The 23,973-nt window shown below is 41.8% G+C and overlaps 1 protein-coding gene across 1 annotated transcript; it reads left to right on the top strand.

The window, feature by feature from the left end:
- The first annotated feature begins 235 nt into the window (after positions 1–235).
- LOC311146831 (nuclear receptor ROR-beta-like) lies at positions 236–16,087 on the top strand. The gene is made up of 9 exons (XM_084183427.1): positions 236–597; positions 10,347–10,432; positions 10,654–10,795; positions 12,535–13,053; positions 13,165–13,292; positions 13,399–13,531; positions 14,221–14,328; positions 14,548–14,771; positions 15,194–16,087. Exons 1-9 carry the CDS (start codon positions 591–593, stop codon positions 15,356–15,358), a joined length of 1,512 nt encoding a protein of 503 aa, XP_084039553.1. The 5' UTR covers positions 236–590; the 3' UTR covers positions 15,359–16,087.
- The last annotated feature ends 7,886 nt before the right edge of the window (positions 16,088–23,973 follow it).

The raw sequence follows: 23,973 nt of genomic DNA, 5'->3' as shown, positions 1-23,973 counted from the left end.
AAAAAAATGTGATTTGTGAAAACTACAAAAAAAAACTATATTTTTCAAACCCACGTGACTAAATGAGAGTTAAAGACTTAATTGTTGTTTGTTGTTGACATTGGATCTGATCCCCCTTAAAACTCGATCCCGCGAACGCGCGGCCATGAAGAATCCGAGAGGAGCTATGGGGGAGTGTGAGATCATATGACAGTCGAAAAGGAAGTCAGCAGGGTAGACTGAGCGAAAGGCAGTCAGAACGAAAAAGGGGAGTATAGTATTGGGACCTTGCTTGCAAGCTAAACCACAGTGAGAGCATTTTGTAAAAAGTTACCGAAATAGTGCATCGAGACAAACAGGATATAATTCAACTTGAACAGTCGAATTTCTTTGCATTTGATTCACCGTTGCAAGACTTTGTCGAACAATAAGGAAACACTCGCGGATTTTTGCCTTGTTTTTTGAAAAAATATTTTCTAGTTCATTAGGCTAAATACGCTTTATTTTACGTGCCAGCAAATGCTTGTCTTGCAACAGTTTGACAGATATTTATATTCAGTTACAAACCACATGAAGTCCAATTCATTGATCCAGAAACGATAACATTCAACATGAGAGGTAATTTCATTATTAGGCTATCATTCATATTCAAATGCACATCGTATACTTTGCAAAGTATACGATGGTCATTTGAATATGAAACAATGTATCAAAAGCTATTGAAATGTAAGTTACTGTAGGCCTAAATGTGTAATTAACATTGCAACTGCTTTCTTTTCGAAGTGCGTATGATCTCTCATGCTGCTTTGCCTGACTGGGTTATCTGGCTAGTTTTGCCAGGTGCGCCACTGCCGCTGTGAATAGGCGTATAGACTAGAGTTTTCTGTCTGACAGAGAACTAGTGAAAACGTTTATATTCATGATAAAATAATGTTTTTGTTCAATATTTGAACACAGTTTTAGTGCTTTAATGTTGCATTTAATTCAGAATTGAGACCATAGGGTTGTAAATAGCCTATGTGTTTTGTTTTGTAGCCTATGATTTGACTTTTTGCATAAATGTCATAAAATTGAGGTTGATTCCACCTGGGACTCTGTCTGTAAAATGTGCCTGGGGATCCATATTGGGTTATGCAATGAGTCGAGGGAGGTACACTGGGCACTACAAATTCTAAAATAGGCTACACATTATGTGATCAAAACATTATTCAGTTGGAATCTCATGACTAAAATTAGTTGGCTATAAATCAAAGAATTACATTTATAAATCATACTAGCATATTTGTGGCAGTTTATTTTTATATCTTTGCCAGAATAGTAGCCTTCCTGAGCACAAACGGCGCTATAAATCCATGTTAATTAATCCAGAGTTACACTGAGTGTACAAAACATTAGGCACACCTGCACTTTCCATGACAGACTGACCAGATGAGGCTATGATGTCACCTGTTAAATCCACTTCAATCAGTGTAGATGAAGGGGAGGAGACAGGTTAAAGAAGGATTTTTAAGCCTTGCGACAATTGAGACATGGATTGTGTATTTGTGCCATTCAGAGGGTGAATGGGCAAGACAAAATATTTAAGTGCCTTTCTAGGTGCAAGGCGCACCGGTTTGAGTGTGTCAAGAACTGCAACACTGCTGGGTTTTTCACGCTCAACAGTTTCCCATGTGTGTCAAGAATGATCCACCACCCAAAGGACATCCAGCCAACTTGACACAACTGTCAACATGGGCCAGCATCCCTGTGGAACACTTTCGACACCTTGACCCGACGAATTGAGGCTGCTCTGAAGGCAAAAGCGGGTGCAACTCAATATTAGGAGGTGTTCCCAATATTTTGTACACTCAGTGTAAAATATTGTTAATGTATCGCGCTCAGTGGGTTAATTAATCGAAACATAATTGTGTGTGTTTTCGGCATGTTATTGTGATGGCGGTGCTAGCATGACCGACTGTGTGGCTGGTCGCGTTCCCCTGCTTAGACGTTGCATGCATCAATCAATGGTTCTGGTTGCGTGCCACGTCATTGACTGTGTCATCGACTGACATTACATTTTAGTCATTTAGCAGACGCTCTTTGCTAGACGCAGATTTAGCAGACGCAGATTGCTATAACGTATGATGTGGTTTAGGGATGGGCACGGTTATTCAAATATCGGAATGGAGGTTAGTATTCGAATACTTGTGAGTGTTCATAAAAAAATTAAAAATAAATCATAGGCCTATTTTAACAATAAAGGCTTTGTCTCAATTAAATACAAGTTTCTATGTGACATTGCTACACACAAGGATATATCATGACTTTAGAAATTCTTAATTTAATAAAACAACAAACTTTTGAATGTTTTTTTTAAAAACTTATGCCCCCTGAAAAGACATACCGTATAGCCTACACAAGTTTCACGCGTGTAGCTTGTTGTTGTTGGCACTACAGTCAGAGGCTCCATGTGTAGCAACGTGAAGTGTGAGATCTTTAAAAATGGAATTCAAATTACTGAATTAAATTAGCTAAATGAGAAGGCGCAGGCTACAATGAGCAACCGACAGGTAGGCTGTTTAAACTGAATGGAGTTGTTGTAAACAAGGACGGGGAGCGCAGCAAAATAGCCTCAACTAGCCTAGCTGGCTAGCTATCATCTAGCTATCATAGCTAGCTACTTAACATAGTTTTGATGCAGTAAAGACAGGCCGGGCAGATGGGATGATATATAACCTATAGCATTTACAAGTTTGTCTAACTAGCGCAAGTCAGTGGCTACTTTTTTCCTCTCTTCCTCCCATGTCACACACCACCGGCCCCTGCCCATCCCCCGCTCTGCTGCAGAGCGCACTCTCTCCCGAGTCGCGCAGGCAGCGCAGCAAGTTTAAACAAAATAAAAAATACAAATAAAGTTTTAGAATATACAGATATCCGGAAACATTTCATGATATTATTCGAATAGTGAAAATATTTCAAATAATCATCCCTAATGTGGGTAGCTGATACTTAAAATACCTATCCAGGTGTTGTAAGAACTGACATGTGTCAGCAACGCCTGGGCAGAGGAACACGTCGACGTGACACACATTTGGTTGATGTATACAACATCTGAGCAGGAGGACGCAAAGGATGAGAACAGTTGGTTGGTTGCAGAGCATCGCCCTTGTCAGGGGCATTCCGAAAGCGATCGAACTTGTACTCGGGCAGTAGGTTATAGATACATTTTCTTTAGCTCCTGGAATGGATATAGTAGTTGACAGGATTGACAAAATCAACAAACAGAAAGATGATGATGATGGTTGAGATTTTCTGCAATGCTACTGCTACTTTTCTTCCTGCCTATCGCCTCTAAAATTGCAACTTTACTGCAATCAAAAGGCATGCCAAGACTTGTTACATTTACATCATAGACTAGCCTACTGTCTGTGGTTGTCACAGCAATGTAACAATACATTGTAAGAATGATAGACATATATTGCTATAATAGCATATAAAACATATTTTTATTTTTATGAATTACAGTATTTAGTGTTTGTTTGGATTGAGGGCTTTTGACACTGTGAGGCTACTCTGTTCCTAATCTGCTTGGGGAGGGAGGGAGATTATTTGGGCCTGTAGAGGGTGGTTCTACTTCTGGCGGGATATTGAAATGTAAACACTAACTATTTGACACGTCATTAAAAGCGATCACTAACACATTCATTTCACACCTCAGAGTATGTGGTCCTCTGTAGCTCAATTGGTAGAACATGGCGCTTGTAACGCCAGGGTAGTGGGTTCGATCCCCGGGACCACCCATAACTAAAAATGTATGCACACATGACTGTAAGTCGCTTTGGATAAAAGCGTCTGCTAAATGGCTTATTATTATTATTATTATTATTATTATTATTATGCAGTAACACTCCTCTAATAGGGTGTAGTACTAGGTAGTTATATTTGCATTCCATGTCAGACCATACCAGAAGTTGTTTTACATTTTAGCAGACGCTCTTATCCAGAGCGACTTACAGTTAGTGAGTGCATACATTTTCATACTGGCCCCCCGTGGGAATCGAACCCACAACCCTGCCGTTGCAAACGCCATGCTCTACCAACTGAGCTACACGGGACTTTTGAATACTTATTTCACAGCCAAAGTGCAAATAAGCATTTGTTTTGTGAGTGGGAGGGTAGATTGCGGGGTAGAGCCATTTGAGTACAAATAAATACTCACTGTACTCAATAATAATAATAATAATAATATCATCATGATGATAATCTCGCTTCACCATATTGACCGTAAGCAACCCTGTGTGCTACAAAGGGACAAATGACCTCCGTCGGGAAATTAACTGTTACACTTTGTCCTTCACCTTGTGTGACATACGACAGACAACAATCACCTAAGGGGCTTAACTAGAGGAGCCTTGTATGTGGCAATAACTGCCAATATGTGTCATGTAATGTGATACTGTTTTGTTAGCCTAGAAAAAAAGTGGTAGGAGTGGTGATCTAGAAGGCTGGTTGGGTAAATGGCATCCAATCCATCTGAGTTTACTGGCCCGCTGACACACTGACTGCTTGACACGCTGACTACCTGACAGTAAAATTATCTCAACATATTCCAAGAAAGGAGAAGGGTTGGAGACCAGAGCCATAAAGCTATTGAATTAGCCTCTAGTAGAGAGAACACCGTTATGTGCTTAGGCTGTGACTGATCAACAGAAAGAGGTAGCTAGAGTTTTATTCCCTTTTTAGCATGGTTAGATTGTTTGCGAGATACCTGGTTTGGGTGTGTTGTGAGAAAGAATAGGCCTATTATGTTACCACTTTGAAACGTTTGTCTTTCTCTGAGATATCTGCGATGAGTTTAGGGTTAGAATGAGTCATTTTGAACTTGGGAACTTCTGTGCATAAACCTTAACCTTGTGTTAGTTTGGCCTCTACTGAAACAAACTGGGGACTCCTATTCACATTTCTTTGTTATGTAACCAGTTCAGTTAAGTTTTACTCTGTTGTGGTTGCTCTCCAGGAGGATAGGTCAGAGGTTAAAGGGGATTGGAGGGATTAGTCTGGCAGCCCAGGTCAGGGGTCAACTGCAGAACTGAGTGATGATGTCACGAAATGGAAAATAAAAGGCACCCTGGGAAATAAATATGCAAATAAGGCTTTACACCCTACAGTTTTAAAACAACACCCCAAAACAAGTTAATGTAATACCACATGTGTTCATTCCCTAACACTGAGAAAGTGTAACGGCATCAGCTCTAATAAAAAGTGTTAGTTTAACACTATTTTGGTGGGTCACATATAATTACTAAAAGTGGGAGTTAAAATTCCGATCATAAATTTGCTGTGTGTTATTCTGGCCACTGCCTTCCCTCAAGCTGGGGACAATAATATAAATAGTTGAAGCAGAAGCTCAATGCCAGCGAGAGTAGTCAGATAGCAGACATGGTACTGCTGTACCTAGGGCTGTGACGGTCATGGAATTTTGGATGATGGTTATTGGTCAGCCAAATGACGCGGTCACTGTAATAAACATTCGATTAGGGGAAAAAAATAAGTTATTTTAATTTTGTACTTTTGAAAGAAGCACATTTTCTCTTCTCCTCTCCTGACTGTATGTGCTGCTGCAGGGGGGGGGGGGTTCCCTAGGCTGCCATAGACTTGTTTGCTACAACACCTTGCTTGTTTCAGCAAGGAGCAACAAAGTTTAATCACGTTGTAGAGTCCATGTTACAGCAGAAACGGACTCAATCGCACGGATGCCCGGCCGTCCTGTCTTCAGTCAGCTGTCCTTTCCAAACACAAAAAAACATTGATAAAAACCGGTCATGACGGTCTTCATCCATAACCGTTGGTTACACAGAGAAAGTGTGTCAGTTGGACAGAATGGTCTGGCAGGCAACCGCACTTAAGTGATATCCCACACAACCAACCTGACAGGCCCTGCCCACCCCTCAGCCAATGGGAGCTGTAGCGGCAGAGAGTAGGCAGGGCGGTAGCGTTGCTAGAGTGATCTCCCTGAATGAGTGTGCTTGCAGAATGCTTGCAGATGAGAGTTATATAATCAAGAGGAAAGGGAGGGGGAGCGGGGGATTGGAGAGAAAAGAGAGGGCAGAGGGAGGAAGAGAGCAGGAGCTACTTTTTTTTCATTGCATGCCTGCAGCTGCCCTGTTGCTCTGTGTATTTGAGTCATTACTTAGAGAGAACAGCAGACTTTCCCAGTTTTTTCATAGAAAAAACACATTTAAAGTGATATTTTCCTACATGCAATGTCACAACAATGCATTAAATCACAGAGTTAAGTCATTTTCCTTATATCTATCTGCCTCTTGGAATACTAAAGATCCCATACTTTATGAATAACACAGATTTGGTATCTCTTTCTCTAGCACAAAAATGAAATAGACTGACAGATTGAGTAATGGTAGCATGTCACATTCATAAGTTAGTTGTTTTTGTCTTTGTGTAGCACTATGGCTGCTGTGAAGTAATACAGCTGACCGGCTCCGTCTGTTTAAAAGGAAACATGTTTTTCTTCTTCACATACTGCCCTCCATTTTAGCCACTCATATCATATGGGCCCTGTGTATGTGAAGGGAGAGAGTGGGAGAGAGCGTGTTTGAGGGGGCTGAGTTTTCTGACACATGACTCGTGTCTATTTCTGTCTCTTTCACCTCACTGGGTCTACAGTCAGACAGACAACTTTAGAGACACTCGGCCAAGTTTAGGTGCAAAGCCATGGAACGCCGTTTGGGTCTTTGCGCGTCAAAAAAGATACACGTCAAATAACACTATTTGACGCATCAAATAAGCACGTATCGTTCTTACTCTTCTCAACGAGCAGCGGGTGCTTTGTTACCCCCGTCCCAAAGCACTCACAGGCGGCCCAGTCCTCACGCAGCAGTCCCAGCTGCAGTCAAGAGCGTCCAGACTGCAAATGAATCGCGCATGCGGGAAGCCGCCGCTGGCTGATCCCGCCCTGGCTTACATTCAGGGCGGGATGTAAATATAGGGTGTTTTTTACTCACTTTTTGTCTCTCCCACAACGTTATTCCTCTCTCCTACAGCGTCCATCACAATTACATGCACATTGCCAATTATGCATATTAGGTGATGACATCATTTAGCGACTTCTAGCGACTAGCTTTAGCTTGGTACCTAGCTAGCACCAATGCAACCAGCCTGAAAACAATGATCAGTAGAAACTGCAGTCATTTTCAATATTCTTAGCAATGATTTAGGAATCCATGTGAGTAAGTATTAGCTAGGGAGCCACTTCTTGTTCTCCTATTAAAATAACTAGCTAGCAAGCTACTTAACCCTGTTGCCCAAAACTAACTTTATAAGCAGCCAGCTAGCTTCATCTGGCTAGTATGGCTTGACCGGCACGGGTTATGTGTTGTGAAGCTAGCCACAATAAGGATTAGCCACAATAGTGTAATTTGCGTGTCACCTTCAAAATAAAAGTCGCCCTTTGAAAGTGATGCAGAAGGTTACAATTGGTGGAATCATGCCATATGTAAGACTAGGTCATGTTAAACAAGGTTGAAGTGTTGGAATGTGGAGCAATGAAATGAGGTATCAGCCTACTTGGTGACACCCACAGAACACAACTGTAAAGAGTTTATGCAAATATTAGCGTCGTACCTCTTATTGCAGGACTTTGACTGTGGGAAATCACCTCCCCAGACAGCCTATTGTGCGTATTGACATTCATATTGCAGTGTACAGCCTTACCTAAGGATTGGGGATCAATGAAATGGGGTTTCAGTCTACTCCGTACCCAAGTGCTTTTTTCCCAAAGACCTACTCCGTTATCAGGCTCCAGAACATCCACGTTGTATTGTTTTTCCTCTGGAATAGTGTTCAATACACATAGTAGGTTGACTGGTACAATAAATGTGGCTAAATTCACAGTGGTTTCAGAGTCCCGCAATAAGAGCTACGACGCTAATGTTCTCTGGGTGTCACTGAGTAGACTGAGACCCCATGTCATTGATCCACAATCCACAGGTGAGGCTGTACAGTCAAATAAGTAAGCCCTTTGTTGAGTTTGTATAATAACACTCCAACCTGGTTTAGCATGATCTATTCCATTATGGCATAATTCCACTATTTGTATTAATTTGCATCACTTTGATTGAGACTTTTATCTTGAAGGCGAAACGCAAATTCCACTATTGTGGCTAATCCTTATTGTGGCTAGCTTCACATCGGTGGGTCCGACCCCCATTAATCAAATAAGAACTGTCTTATAAATTAGAGGTATTTTAGATGATGACACCTAGCTAGAAAGTTAGCTAGCTAACTATAGCTACTGAAACAGATTATGTCGTTTTGCTATGTTTTTGGGGAAGAACATTTGTTTGCATCCATCAGCTAGCTAGTTTTTTTTCCAACTAGCTCTGTGCAGTGCTTGGGGAAGTGTCTGCGCTCGTGGGCCAGAGGGGCAGCGGCAGGTGCGCGAGACAACTTTACCAGCATCATAGCATACGTATCGGTGAATCGTTGTGACATGAAATACGGGTGATAGTGTAATCAATGTGTAATAACTACGTAAAAAAATTATGAACGTGTTAAATTATTATATGACGTGCAGTCATATTCAGGTCCTGATTGGTCAACAAGCTTATTTGACGCGTCAAATAGTGTTATTTGACGTCTATCTTTTTTGACACGCGAAGACCCAAACGGCGTTCCATACAAAGCCCTTCAGTCAAATCATTCCTCCGTGCTCCTTTTATTTCATACTATGTTTACTTTCAGTTTTCTTCTTCTCTTTTCTGGATCAATCTATCTGGGGTGTAACTGTACTTAATGTGATTATTGTGGATACATTAATATAATAGTTCGATTTAAAACGTTTACATGCTTTGCAAGAACAACGATTTCCCTAATAATCCGGTTTACATGGACACATCTGAAATCAGGCTACCTAATGGCACTCAAATTGGCAATGAAAGTAAAGGTTCTACTACAGCGACCGTGTTATTTTTGGGAAGCATATTTCATTCTGAGTTCAGACATATAAAGTTTGTCTGTGAAAACTACTTCTAAGACACATACATTCAGTTGTTCCGAACTCAGTTCATTCACGCTAATGAGGGAGGCTCGCTCGGCTGTTGCTAGCACATGGGCAGATCAAATAAACAGCTGGAACAACGATTTAAGGCGTTTACATGTCCTAATAATTCGAAAGATTGCTCAGAAAACCAGGTGTTTTAATCGGCATATGCTTACTTCGATTTTGACCTTACGCCGATTAAGATAAGCAGAGTAGGGTGTTTACATGACTATTGCATAATCTGCCTTCTGCCATAATCAGGTTAATATTGAATTATTACTGTGCATGTAAATGTACTCAGTAACACCAACATAAAACGTCTTAATATGTCGTTGGGCCACCACGAGCCGCCAGAACAGCTTCAATGCGCCTTGGCATAGATTCTACAAGTGTCTGAAACTCTATTGGAGGGATGCAACACCATTTTTCCACGAGAAATTGCATAATTTGTTGGTGGAAAACGCTGTCTCAGGCACCACTCCAGAATCTCCTGTAAGTGTTCATTTGGGTTCAGATATGGTGACGGAGACACACACGCACCCTTTAAACCCCCTATGCTCCTTTGAGGCACCTCTTTCAAAGTCACAGAGATCTCTTCTTCTAGCCATGGTAGCCAAAATAATGGGCAACTCGGCATTTGTATACATGACCCTAAGCATGATGGGATATTAATTACTTAATTAACTCAGGAACCATACCTGTGTGGAAGCACCTTCTTTCAATATACTTTGTATCCCCCATTTACTGGAGTGGTTCCTTTATTTAGGCAGTTACCTGCAGTAGATGCGGCATTATTTAAAGTCAATATTTGCCAATTTCAATACCTTTCTGTCTGCTGCTGCGAAACTCAGAGCACGCAAGGCAGAGCCAAACTGACAGCCTGCCTTACACTTTCACCAACTCTTCCTTCACACTGTGCTAACCATAGCCACATGCCAGGTAGAAACCTGTTAACCGGTTGCAAACGCCAATATTCCTCTGAATCGAAGCCAATGCTAGCCTTGCAAAGTGTCTATAATGTATGTGTGAACGTTTGCAACACCTTATGCAATCACATCTGGTTTTGATACAAGCTCTTCTTGGCTGTGCCCCAAGAGAGATTGGCCTCAGCGGGGGTGTTACTCAATAGTGAGATGGGTGTTTGTGTGTGTAGGCTGTATCAGTCCAAATTCCTGTCCTTATTTTGAGATCTACTAGCTGTAGACTTGACAGGGAATTATACTTTGTATGCATTCTCATTAGGTTTTGATACAGGTTTGATAACTCACTTGATGGCTTAATCTTCACAGCTTTTTCAATATGTTCCCTCTCTCTCTCTGTGTCTCTGCAGCTCAAATAGAAGTAATACCCTGCAAGATCTGTGGGGACAAGTCCTCAGGAATCCACTATGGAGTCATTACCTGTGAAGGCTGCAAGGTGAGCTAGTACTAGAGTTTTTCCACTGTACCACTTCACAAAATAGGTCATGGGAGACTTACTGTCTTAACAATATAAAACCAAGACAAGCTGCAATAGAAAATATCCTTTGTTGTCATCAATGATTTAAAACATCCATGCTATAACATCTAGGTTTATGATGCTGGAATTGTATACATTATGTAATAATTTGACTCATCCCATTGTCTTTCTTTGTGTAGGGGTTCTTCCGCCGCAGCCAGCAGAACAATGCCATGTACTCGTGTTCCCGCCAGAGGAACTGTCTTATTGACCGAACAAGCCGCAACCGCTGCCAACACTGCAGACTGCAGAAGTGTCTGGTGTTAGGCATGAGCCGGGACGGTGAGTCTCTCTCACTCACTCACATACAGTGGGGGAAAAAGTATTTAGTCAGCCACCAATTGTGCAAGTTCTCCCACTTAAAAAGATGAGAGAGGCCTGTAATTTTCATCATAGGTACACGTCAACTATGACAGACAAATTGAAAAAAATAAATCCAGAAAATCACATTGTAGGATTTTTAATGAATTTATTTGCAAATTATGGTGGAAAATAAGTATTTGGTCACCTACAAACAAGCAAGATTTCTGGCTCTCACAGACCTGTAACTTCTTCTTTAAGAGGCTCCTATGTCATCCACTCATTACCTGTATTAATGGCACCTGTTTGAACTTGTTATCAGTATAAAAGACACCTGTCCACAACCTCAAACAGTCACACTCCAAACTCCACTATGGCCAAGACCAAAGAGCTGTCAAAGGACACCAGAAACAAAATTGTAGACCTGCACCAGGCTGGGAAGACTGAATCTGCAATAGGTAAGCAGCTTGGTTTGAAGAAATCAACTGTGGGAGCAATTATTAGGAAATGGAAGACATACAAGACCACTGATAATCTCCCTCGATCTGGGGCTCCACGCAAGATCTCACCCCGTGGGGTCAAAATGATCACAAGAACGGTGAGCAAAAATCTCAGAACCACACGGGGGGACCTAATGAATGACCTGCAGAGAGCTGGGACCAAAGTAACAAAGCCTACCATCAGTAACACACTACGCCGCCAGGGACTCAAATCCTGCAGTGCCAGACGTGTCCCCCTGCTTAAGCCATTACATGTCCAGGCCTGTCTGAAGTTTGCTAGAGTGCATTTGGATGATCCAGAAGAGGATTGGGAGAATGTCATATGGTCAGATGAAACCAAAATAGAACTTTTTGGTAAAAACTCAACTCGTCGTGTTTGGAGGACAAATAATGCTGAGTTGCATCCAAAGAACACCATACCTACTGTGAAGCATGGGGGTGGAAACATCATGCTTTGGGGATGTTTTTCTGCAAAGGGACCAGGACGACTGATCCGTGTAAAGGAAAGAATGAATGGGGCCATGTATCGTGAGATTTTGAGTGAAAACCTCCTTCCATCAGCAAGGGCATTGAAGATGAAATGTGGCTGGGTCTTTCAGCATGACAATGATCCCAAACACACCGCCCGGGCAACGAAGGAGTGGCTTCGTAAGAAGCATTTCAAGGTCCTGGAGTGGCCTAGCCAGTCTCCAGATCTCAACCCCATAGAAAATCTTTGGAGGGAGTTGAAAGTCCGTGTTGCCCAGCGACAGCCCCAAAACATCACTGCTCTAGAGGAGATCTGCATGGAGGAATGGGCCAAAATACCAGCAACAGTGTGAAAACCTTGTGAAGACTTACAGAAAACGTTTGACCTGTGTCATTGCCAACAAAGGGTATATAACAAAGTATTGAGAAACTTTTGTTATTGACCAAATACTTATTTTCCACCATAATTTGCAAATAAATTCATTAAAAATCCTACAATGTGATTTTCTGGATTATTTTTTCTCAATTTGTCTGTCATAGTTGACGTGTACCTATGATGAAAATTACAGGCCTCTCTCATCTTTTTAAGTGGGAGAACTTGCACAATTGGTGGCTGACTAAATACTTTATTTCCCCACTGTACGTGCAAGTATTCTAACCCAGAGGATAACTCATGACAGCGTTATACAACAGTTATTTCCAATCCACACAGACATTGACTTCCATTCTTCCCCTTCTCATGTCTCCATCCAGCCGTGAAGTTTGGCCGTATGTCTAAGAAGCAGCGCGACAGCCTGTACGCTGAGGTCCAGAAGCACAAGAAGAACCAGGAGTGTCTGAACCAGGGTCTGTCCCTGTCCAGGGAAGACGTGGCTGGGGGAGAAAGCGAGTGGGACGGGCACGGGGAGCTCAGTCGCTCCTACAGCAGCGGGGGCTCCACCTCCACCCTGAGTGACCTGGATGACATCGCAGCGCTCCCCGAACTGTTTGATCTGCCCTTGACCCCACAGGAGGCCCACGAGTACTGCAGCCTGGAGCTGCAAGAAGACCACGGCGGAAGCACTGGGAACACCTCCAATTCTTCATCATCGTCATCATCCTCTCCCATTTCATCCAATCAGAATTCTCCCCAGCAAAATCTACTGGATGTCACCGACGCCAATGGGATCAAACACGAGTACCAGATGTTGTCACTCACACACACGCTCTTGGCGCACACACACGCCACGCTGCTAGAGCCACTGCCTGATGACTGCCCTCTTATGGATATAGGTAAGAAATCTATTACTATTGCTATAACTAACAAAGTTTCCCATTATCAATAAACATGTTATCTGTAGTGGTCTTGTATTCATAAGTGTGCCTGTGTTGTTTCTGTTTCAGAGCGTATCACCCAGAGTGTGGTCAAGTCTCACTTGGAGACGAGTCAGTACAGCTCTGATGACCTGAAGAGGCTGACATACAATGGGATGCAGTACTCACCTGAGGAGACCCGCAACTTCCAGTGCGAGGTGAATGCACACTCACACTCACTCACATTGCACTCACCATCACAATACCTAGTATAATATATTGCATTATCGTTGTATTCAATTATTATCTCTCTCTTTCTCCCAGTCTGCAGAGTCTGTGTGGCAGCAATGTGCCCACCACATCACCAATTCCATCCAGTACGTGGTGGAGTTTGCCAAACGCATTACAGGCTTCATGGACCTGTGTCAGAATGACCAGATCATTCTGCTCAAAGCAGGTCAGGACCTATATATACATGCACACATGCTAATTAGACTGACTGCTCAAATCACTTCAGTTCTTACAGGACATACACACTGATACGCAAAACCAGGTGGGCATGTTTACACAAGTAGTTATTTCTGTGTGACATGCACACTCTCTCTTATACACACACTTACATATGCAAACAGCCATTATTTCAAACCGTGTACCATAGAAGCACATGACAATTCCTGTAATGTGAGTGAAGAAATGGTGTAAATGGTTTATCTTGCTAACTTTGGCTCTTGTACTTCTTTTCTCCAACCTTCTTCCTTTTTGTGCTCTTTTTATTTGTATCGGTTTGTTTTTTTACAAACCACACATCACTGCTCTGACCACTTAACCATCTCTGAAACCTAAATGTATTTATATAATTTATCATTATATCTGCAACACACACAAAGACATTTCTTTTACAATACTCCATATTATACCATTTGTAAATGTTTGAAATCCTTTTTGACAAATCCTTGGTTATCTCTATATTGTCCTGCTGATTTTCTAAATGTTCAAATGCCTTACATCTGCTGTCCTCCAATCTGAAATATTTACTTTTCATTGTGTGTTTGTGCATGTTGGAGCATTTTTCGTCTTCTTGGTTTTCCCCTCCCTCCTCTTCCTCCATCTCTCCATCTCTGTGGCTCTCTATGGTTGCCATTGCAGGCTGTCTGGAGGTGCTGTTGATAAGGATGTGCAGGGCGTTTAACGCCACCACAAACACCATGTTCTTTGATGGCAAATTTGCCTCCGCTCAGCTCTTCAAAGCCCTCGGTAAGTGTCTTATAAATAGGCTACTCTTTCTGTGATACAGTTGAATGTATACGGTTGATAATGTTAGCGACTGCAAATTAGCCTGATCTAAGACCAGCCTGACCGCTGCTCTTTATGTAAGCTCGTGAGATTCTGATGGTAGTATGAGGCTAACTCATACAATTCAATGAAAACTCAACATGGTGTCTGGATATCTAATATTGGGATATTTCTCTGCAGGTTGCGATGACCTGGTCAGTGCCGTGTTTGACCTGGCTAAAGGTCTCTCCCGCCTGCAGCTGACCGATGAGGAGATGGCTCTGTTCAGCGCCGCTTGCCTGCTGTCCCCAGACCGACCATGGCTAACCGACAGCCAGAAGGTCCAGAAGCTACAGGCGAAGGTCTACCTGGCTCTGCAACACAGTCTGCACATGAGCGGGGCTGCTGACGAGAAACTAGACCAGGTAAGGCCCAGCACACTCCACGGCACCACAACAACAAAACACAGCCCACAGTCTCTAGCCATGGCCCAGTTGTCATTAGCTGAGATCCACCATATTGGAGTCACTGGTGTAGCATATGTCTCCTCTCCAATAACTTTTTTATGATACGCTCCTCTCCAGAATATCCCAAACAGCTGCATATGCATATTTTATAGGGCCTTATGGCCTGAATGATCTTGTGCTGTAGACATTCTGACATTCTTTAAATCTAACAAAGACAAACATTTAACCAGTCTAGTGCTGTAGACCGGATCTATCCCATTTAGCTTAGCTTAAGTCCATACACATTTCATGCATTCTCTAGATTTTTCCCATTCCATCCCACCAAGTCCATAGATATTGATTGTGTTTTCCTGACTGATCCCGGTGTGTCCCCTCTGTAGATGGTGTCCAAGCTGCCAATGATGAAGTCCATCTGTAATCTCCACATCGACAAGCTGGAGTTCTTTCGTCTGGTCCACCCCGAGACCGCATACAGCTTCCCACCACTCTACCGGGAAGTGTTTGGGAGTGAGATCTCTCTCCCCGACTCTACAAACAACTCCTAGAGAGAAAGAAAGAGTGAACGTGTTAGCGAGAAAGAGGGAGAAGTGTGGAGGTAGGGAAGCGGAAGGAGAGAATGAATGAGTGAGGAATATAAATAGTGACCTCAAAAATAACCAGCAGTTAACGAGACAATCCAGGACTTCAAATACTCAGTCTCCCAGCATCCTGTGGTGTTAGTCTTCCACTATCCCAGCAGGCCATGCACCTTACACTACAGACTTCACCTTCATGGTCCTTTTGTACCGTAGCACTTTGGACAAACTAATAGGTGATATGCATATTCTACAGTATGCACATAGATCATTTAGCATTAGAACATCATTTTACATGAATGTACCTCACTGACAAGCACCAATGCACCAGCTAGAACCCCACACCAAATGTAAATACTAACACTGCTACAGTTCGACTGGTCAAATTAGAATCATTAATTTATAGTCCCACAGACAGTTCATGGCAGTACCCATATATGTAGGCTACATATACAGTACCAGTCAAAAGTTTGAACACACCTGCTCATTCAAGGGTTTTTCTTTATTTTTACCATTTTCTACATTGTAGAATAATAGTGAAGACATCAAAACTATGAAATAACACATATGGAATCATGTAGTAACCCAAAAAGTGTTAAGCAAATCAAAATATATTTTATATTTGAGATTCTTCAAAGTAGCCACCCTTTGCCTTGATGGCAGCTTTGCACACTCTTGGCATTCTCTCAACCAGCTTCATGAGGAATGCTTTTCCAACAGTCTTGAAGGAGTTCCCACATATGCTGAGCACTTGTTGGCTACTTTTCCTTCACTCTGTGGTCCAACTCATCCCAAACCATCTCAATTGGGTTGAGGTCTGGTGATTGTGGAGGCCAGGTCATCTGATGCAGCACTCTATCACTCTCCTTCTTGGTCAAATAGCCCTTACACAGCCTGGAGGTGTGTTTTGAGTCATTTTCCTGTTAAAAAACAAATGATAGTCCAACTAAGTGCAAACTAGATGGGATGGCATATCGCTGCAGAATGCGGTGGTAGCCATGCTGGTTAAGTCTGCCTTGAATTCTAAATAAATCACAGATAGTGTCACCAGCAAAGCACCCCCACACCATCACACCTCCTTCTGCTTCACCGTGGGAACCATACATGCAGAGATCATCCGTTCACCTACTCTGCGTCTCACAAAGACACAGCGGTTGGAACCAACTATTTCAAATTTGGACTCATCAGACCAAAGGTCAGATTTCCACCGGTCTAATGTCCTTTGCTCGTGTTTCTTGGCCCAAGCAAGTCTCTTCTTCTTATTGGTGTCCTTTAGTAGTGGTTTCTTTGCTGCAATTTGACCATGAAGGCCTGATTCACGCAGTCTCCTCTGAACAGTTGATGTTGAGATGTGTCTGTTACTTGAACTCTGAAGCATTTATTTGGGCTGCAATCTGAGGTGCAGTTAACTCTAATGAACTTATTATCTGCAGCAGAGGTAACTCTGGGTCTTCCATTCCTGTGGCAGTCCTCATGAGAGCCAGTTTCATCATAGCGCTTGATGGTTTTTGGGACTGCACTTGAAGAAACTTTTAAAGTTCTTGAAATGTTCCGCATTGACTGACCTTCATGTTTTAAAGTAATGATGGACTGTTGTTTCTCTTTGCTTATTTGAGCTGTTCTTGCCATAATATGGACATGGTCTTTTACCAAATAGGGCTATCTTCTGTATACCACCCCTACCTTGTCACAACACAACTGATTGGCTCAAACGCATTAAGAAGGAAAGAAATTCCACAAATTATCTTTTAACAAGGCACACCTGTTAATTGAAATGCATTCCAGGTGACTACCTCATGAAGCCGGTTGAGAGAATGCCAAGAGTGTGCAAAGCTGTCATCAAGGCAAAGGGTGGCTACTTTGAAGAATCTCAAATATAAAATATATTTTGATTTGTTTAACACTTTGTTGGTTACTACACGATTCCATATGTGTTATTTCATAGTTGTGATGTCTTCACTATTATTCTACAATGTAGAAAATAGTAAAAATAAAGAAAAACCCTTGAATGAGTAGGTGTGTCCAAACTTTTGACTAGTACTGTATGTTGTGCAGGTGTGTACTCACTAGCCCTAAGGGACCAAGATTATGATTCAGTTATTACACAAACATAGGCACTTGTTCTGACCGTGTTTGGTGCTGCCCTTTGTAGGCTTTTAAAATGCATTGAGAAACCTCAGTCCCACACCCCCTTCCCTTGTTAATGCCACTTAGAGACAAGAAGAAAATAAATGATCTTTAATTTATATACACATTTATAAATGAATGAATATTTTAATTAAGAATGTATATAGATAAATATGTGGGTATATATAGAGAGGGTGTGAGTGAGATGGAGAGAAAGAGGGAGATGAAAGAGAGAAAAAGGGAGTTAAAGGAAAATGGACTCCAGTGATCTCAAGAAAAGCACTCTTGGAAATGTATTTTTTTCATGGACTGTTTTCCTCTCTCGACTGGACTCAGGTTTCCACGGCAACACCCACCCCCATTGCAACCTGATGGGGTTATGTACTGTATGTCATGTGATCAATGGGGAGGAGGCTGAACACTCTTTGCCTAGTGGACACTCCCGGGGTAGGCAGCCCAATCACACAAAGGCAAAGGAGGAGACACGTTCTTGGGCCAGTATCTGAACTGTACAGACTATGGCCCAACATTGTCAATGACCCAATATTGACAGAAACGTAGGACCCTTGCCTCAGGAGACCGCTGAAATAACAAAGAGTCTTGAGGAGAAGAGTTTCTCTGTGAGAGTCCCTAACCAGCAACAGCCAGCCAATAGGAATAGGCCCCATTCACTCATAGCTTTTCTTTGGGTTACAGTTAAGTTTGTCTGTATCATAAGCTCTCTTTGCTGATTGGATCAACTGTATTATTTTTGTACATTGCTGTCCTGTGTCCTCCACTGACTGTATGTCAAAGATATTTCCTATCCACTGTCCCACTGGGCAGGATGGACTGAGCTACCAGCTACACCCCTGAGTTAGGCATTGATGTTAATTAGGTTTATGATTCAGAGAGGGCATCTCTTAACCCTTTGAAGAGGATGGATGGACAGCATATCCTGATTATACTTCAGTCCTTATTGAACTGTAATGTTCCGGAACAGAATATTGATAGTAAGGTTCTAAGAACTCACTCCAGAAAGGGTTCAAAGTGACTCTTGAGCGACTCGGGGAGCTAGCTGTTTTGTCTGGGTCCTCTCACCAGCAGTGTCTTCTACTACCCTTGTATTCTTCTCACCCATAACCTTGATCACTGTGTACGTAAGCTCTATTTTTGTGAATGGTACTCAGTGTCTAAAGACCTTTTCTCTTTATTCTCGATATTATAACACAATCTGAATTTTAAAAGACATAGGATCAAGAAAATAAAAATAGATTAAAAAACATATTTTATTCTTGGGATTTAATGTTACTTTTGTTGTGATTTTTATTTCTCTGTTGGTCTTTGATCTTTTTATGTCATCACCTTTTTGTCTTGTAAAGTCAGTTATCTATTTTTTTAAAGAAGAACCTAGGGAAATTCAAAAAATTTATAAAATAAAAAAATCTCTCTCTTCCCCCGTAAGACAAAATGTACAAGAGGTATTTTGCTAGTTAAATCGTAAACGAGTCAGTCAGCTCGATATATATTGTTGTACATTGGGATACATTACATGTTTAAATAATGTAATTAAAGTATTTCTTTTGAATCAGTGAAGTCTGTCTTTTAAAAATGTAAATTCCCTCATCACAAACGTGGTTTATTCACATAAAAAATATAATACCACTTACAGCATGTAATAAAGTGGTAATAGTATGGCAACAAGTTCACAATGAAAACATTATTTGCCTAGATATCCCTTAATTTCAGTATAATCATATTCTTGTTTACAGGGTAATACACCATATACTTTGTGCTGTGCTATAGTATAGAGGGGGTAACAAAAATAATATCTGAAAGGACTAGATAGGTGTGAATATTATCCTAATGGCTCCCCCTAGCCTTCCAACAAGCTAAGTGGAGCTTCTGCAATTTTGCTCTCACTGATCCAGACTGTGAACACAGAAGTGGTAGGAGTTTGAGGAAGGGGCTAGGGACCTAAATGAAACTGGGCGTATGTATAACACATTAGCCTGGTCCCAGATCTGTGCTTTTTCCTACTCCATTGTCATTGTTTGGCATGACAATTCCTTAAGAAGTTGGCAAGAGAGCAGAAACAGACTAGGACCAGGCTAATAACAACACATCACATTCCAAACTGCAGAGTGGGACCTGGATCATTCAGGATGGCATCACATTGTAAAATGTATTTCACTGAACAGACATGATTCTCTGCATGTAGAAAAGGTATTGGCCAATTGACATCAGCGCCATCATTTTTTATATATCATCTGCAGCATTGTGAATATTGCACCCCTCTGAAAAAGGCACAAATGTTGCCAAAAACATTCACCCCTTGCCAATGGGAAAGGAAAGTGAGCCGACTGGGATGCATCCATTGTCCTCAGCAGAGCTGTCACTGACTGTCACATCTACGGCCCACAGCAAGTCCCTTCACCGATATCTCATTTCCTTTACCTGTACTGCTGTAGGGGGGATTGGGTAAAGGTGAAAGAAGATTCCAAGTGGCATCCACCTTTTATTGTAGCAACCACCTGTCCTCTCACAAATCAGCAGATAAAGAAGATGGCTAACACCTAACTCCTCCTGACTTCAGTCTGGAATGCAGTGGCGGCTCCTGAAAAAATTCTCAGGAGGGGCAATTTTTCTGATGATTTAGGTGACCTACACACATTTAAAAAAAGATATGTCCAGCAACAACATGAAGACAGGGGCAGCATATAAGTCAATACCAGAAGCATTTATTGACTGATCTCAAAAGTGTTGGCTTACCAGGGTTGGTGGAGCCCTCAGTTTCATCTTTGCCTCGCAAAGCTAACTCAAACACTCCGCAAAACTTCACACACTGGATTAGCCGGCTGAGGATGTGGCGGTTCTTGCTAATGTCGTAGTAAATATATTTGTTATAGTGAATATGGAATATGATATGTTGAGTAAAATGTTGTGCTAAGATCTATTTAGGTCAGGAGCTGGTTATAAGTTCTGTTCCTATCCAATAACAATGGACAAAAGGGTCCTATCTTGTCAGCCTTGTCAGCAGGTGGCCAAGGACAACACCCACGCCATAGGCCTCTCAGTTCTTCCAACTCACGAGTTCTTGCTCTGAGGACACACACACACACAAACACACACACACACACATCATCACTGTTAAACACACACACACACACACACATCATCACTGTTAAACACACACACACACACACACACACACACTAAAATCCCCTCTCTTAGGCTGAACATTTGAAGACAGAGAACCCGACTCAGAGCCAATGCAACAGTGACAGTAGCCTGCAGGGGACCTCGCCCAACTCATCAGGACCAATCAGAAGATCAGAACTACTAGATTGAACCTACTTCATTTATTGCATAAAATGTCTGCACACAATGTTTCGGGGCTCTCTTCAGATAATAATAATAATAATAATAATAATAATAATAATAATAATATGCCATTTAGCAGACGCTTTTATCCAAAGCGACTTACAGTCATGCGTGCATACATTTTTGTGTATGGGTGGTCCCGGGGATCGAACCCACTACCTTGGCGTTACAAGCACCATGCTCTACCAGCTGAGCTACAGAAAGTGGATACTCATGGATGCGCATTGCAATTGTAAAATGTCAACACAATTGGAGACACCACGTCATTTTTGGAGACATGTTATTGACAGTAAACTATTGTAGATGCGACTGCTAACTAACTAAAACATTTTAGCTGGCTAGCTAATCATCTTAGCTAAATGTGGGGCAAACAATTCAGTTATTTACCGTTAATTTGAGGGATTGGGGTGAAAGAAATCGAGTTACATAGTGATACTTTACGATATACTGTATTGACAATATCGCAATATTTTAGCGCTAGTTGGCTGTACCTGCACCAAAACACCATTATTGTTCCTTCATAGCTTGTTCTCAATCTTTTCACATTGGGAGCCAATTTGTTTTCAGCACTTTTATTTCCATGACTGATCAAAACTCGTTCTCATGGCTTTCTGATCCCTCTGCAACAGACATATGGTGCGCAATAAAATCACAGTATCGAATCGCAATACGTATAGAATCATGAGACTCGCAATGCTGATGCATATATCTTATCGTGAGGTTCCTGGCAATTCCCAGCCCAAGTTCATTTGCCACAACAAATCTCTTCGCTAGCAAACGCGATGTCTTCTCCAAAACGGCAATGTGTCTCCAGCAATGTTTACTTTTTTGACGTTCTATGGCATCTCCACTTTCCAAGCATATATGACCACATGTAATATTTTGGTAAGTGATGCAAATAGTGAACTATGTAGGGCCAGGATGTAAAATATATGTAGCTGCAGCAATTTCTCTTATCTGATATGGTAAGTAATGGGGCTTAATTTATAGCTCCCTAAGAGTTTGACGAACGGGTCCGTGAACGCGATTCCAGATATATTTACCTCTGAATAAACTGCCTTTATTACACCATATCCACATCCAGTAAACTTGTGATTATCAACACTAACCTCATCGTTGTGGCGGCGGACAGCTAGCCTGTATCCCTTGTCATCCAGTTGAGTGAGTGGCAATGTCTTTTTTCGTTCGTACCAATTTTTGGAAAATCCTCGGGTGTAGGACTTTCCGCCTTTAGTAGAAACCTGTTGAATTATTAAATTTGGTCTGGGAGGTCCTAATTGTTTCGTTGCCAATTTATCTTCATTTGTTCGCCGACAAAAAGGAACTTCTTTCAAACAATCCACTCTTTTCTCAGTTACGTTCATGGTTACGTAACGTATGACGAAAGCGCGTAAGTGCAAGCCCACAGACACCCATTGAGATTGTATTGAAGGCTCTGAAATTTGAAAAAAAAAGATTTTACATGGGAGTCTATGACAGAAGTTCTGGGCGATTTTCAATCTGACTGAAATCGCCCCAAAAGGGGGTGGAGCCATTTGAAGCACGACTTTAGCCTGATTCGACATTTAGTGGCAGTGTGGCACTGTGGCAGATCAGACGTATAGATTACAACACTGATAACTACTGTTGCCGTGATATAATTGATTAGAAAAAAAATCCCTTCCTTTTCCCGTTTGGCAGTGCGTCGCCCATATCGCCCTATTGAACAGGCCGTCCCTGCTGGAATGGCTCTTTGATGTTGTTGGCACAATGTGTAGATTAATGAAAGGGGGCTGTGTCTCTCCTCTGTGTCTTTCTCACTCAAAAACTCACACGCAAAACCATACACAGCCCCCAACCATTACATCGGTAAAAATTTATAATACAAACAATGAGGTCTCAACCCCCGAGAAAAACAACAACATTTGAGACAACCAATCAAACCGTCGCACAATTTCTGAGCTAATATTGCATCAACAAACGACCTCCTTTCCAGACCAGTGTGGTCAGAGCTCCTGCGCTGTGAGTCACGTGGGGCTCATCAGCCAGGCTAGAAGAGATGAGGAGCATAATCAAATCGGATCCTTTTGAAATACAATAAAGGGCCAGTTTCCTGGACACAGATTAGGCCTAGTCCTGGACTAAAAATACAATTTCAGTAGAGATTTTCCATAGTCCGCCACATTGGACGTGTCATAATACCCATAAACAGGGAAATGTTCCAATGGTTTTTCCGCCATTCATTTTTCACATCATGAATATTACAAAAAAATCAAATTAATTGTGTGTTTGGTCTAAGCTTACTTTAACATTATGTTTTGATAGCCATGTAATTCTCTCTCGGACAAGGTGAGTTTTATCAATATATTCGCCTCAATTTACTCGCAAAAATTCACAATGCTAATTATTACTAAAAGTTCTATATCGTGGAGCTCCGCCCCATAGGGGAGCTATGCTCCTAGTGGTTTACCCTCTGCCCTAGGGCAGAGGGTAAACCACTAGGAGCATAGCTCCCCTATGGGGCGGAGCTCCACTCATAGAACTGGAGTTACACTCCGGTAACCAATCGTTACCTTGTCCAGAGAGATTTGCGTGGTTATCAAAACATCACGCCAGGGTAAACCTACTCGAAACACATACCTTATATGAAGTGGTTAGTTGCAAAATCCCAGATGGAAAAATGAATGTTGAAAAAAACGATTGGAACCATTTCCGGGTTTTATGACTCATGCTCTTCAATTCAGAACTTGGTTTAGCCTAATCAGTGTCTGGGAAACTGGTCAGATGTGTTAAAAACAGAAGGGCTGTCATAATCTCGCGATGTTGTGCCACTGGGTTTAGAAACGACAGTATGTGCCCACACCATTCCAAAACAGAAAAGTTTATTTGTAACATATTTATTTTAAAAAATTGGAAGGAAAACTATTTCACTCATATTGTAAGTAATTATAGGTCATATTTCATAGAAATCTGGGAACACTGGACAGTTACTTTAATCCGCTTGGACAATAGTGGGAGTTGCAAAATCATCATCTAGCCACAGATCTAGCAGCTACTACGCCTTACAGGAAGTATGGTTGCCAGGCAAGTTCCCCTCGCCAAGGCATAAAGTAACT

The sequence above is a fragment of the Coregonus lavaretus genome, assembly GCF_964263955.1.
Source record: "Coregonus lavaretus genome assembly, chromosome: 19".
NCBI lineage: Eukaryota > Metazoa > Chordata > Actinopteri > Salmoniformes > Salmonidae > Coregonus > Coregonus lavaretus.
This window is presented reverse-complemented; position numbering and strand designations above follow the sequence as displayed.

Excerpts from the sequence above, each read along its gene's own strand:
- LOC311146831 (XM_084183427.1), top strand. Across the intron at positions 13,293-13,398 it reads CCCGCAACTTCCAGTGCGAG|TCTGCAGAGTCTGTGTGGCA; the intron begins GTGAATGCACAC and ends TCTTTCTCCCAG. Across the intron at positions 14,329-14,547 it reads TCAGCTCTTCAAAGCCCTCG|GTTGCGATGACCTGGTCAGT; the intron begins GTAAGTGTCTTA and ends ATTTCTCTGCAG.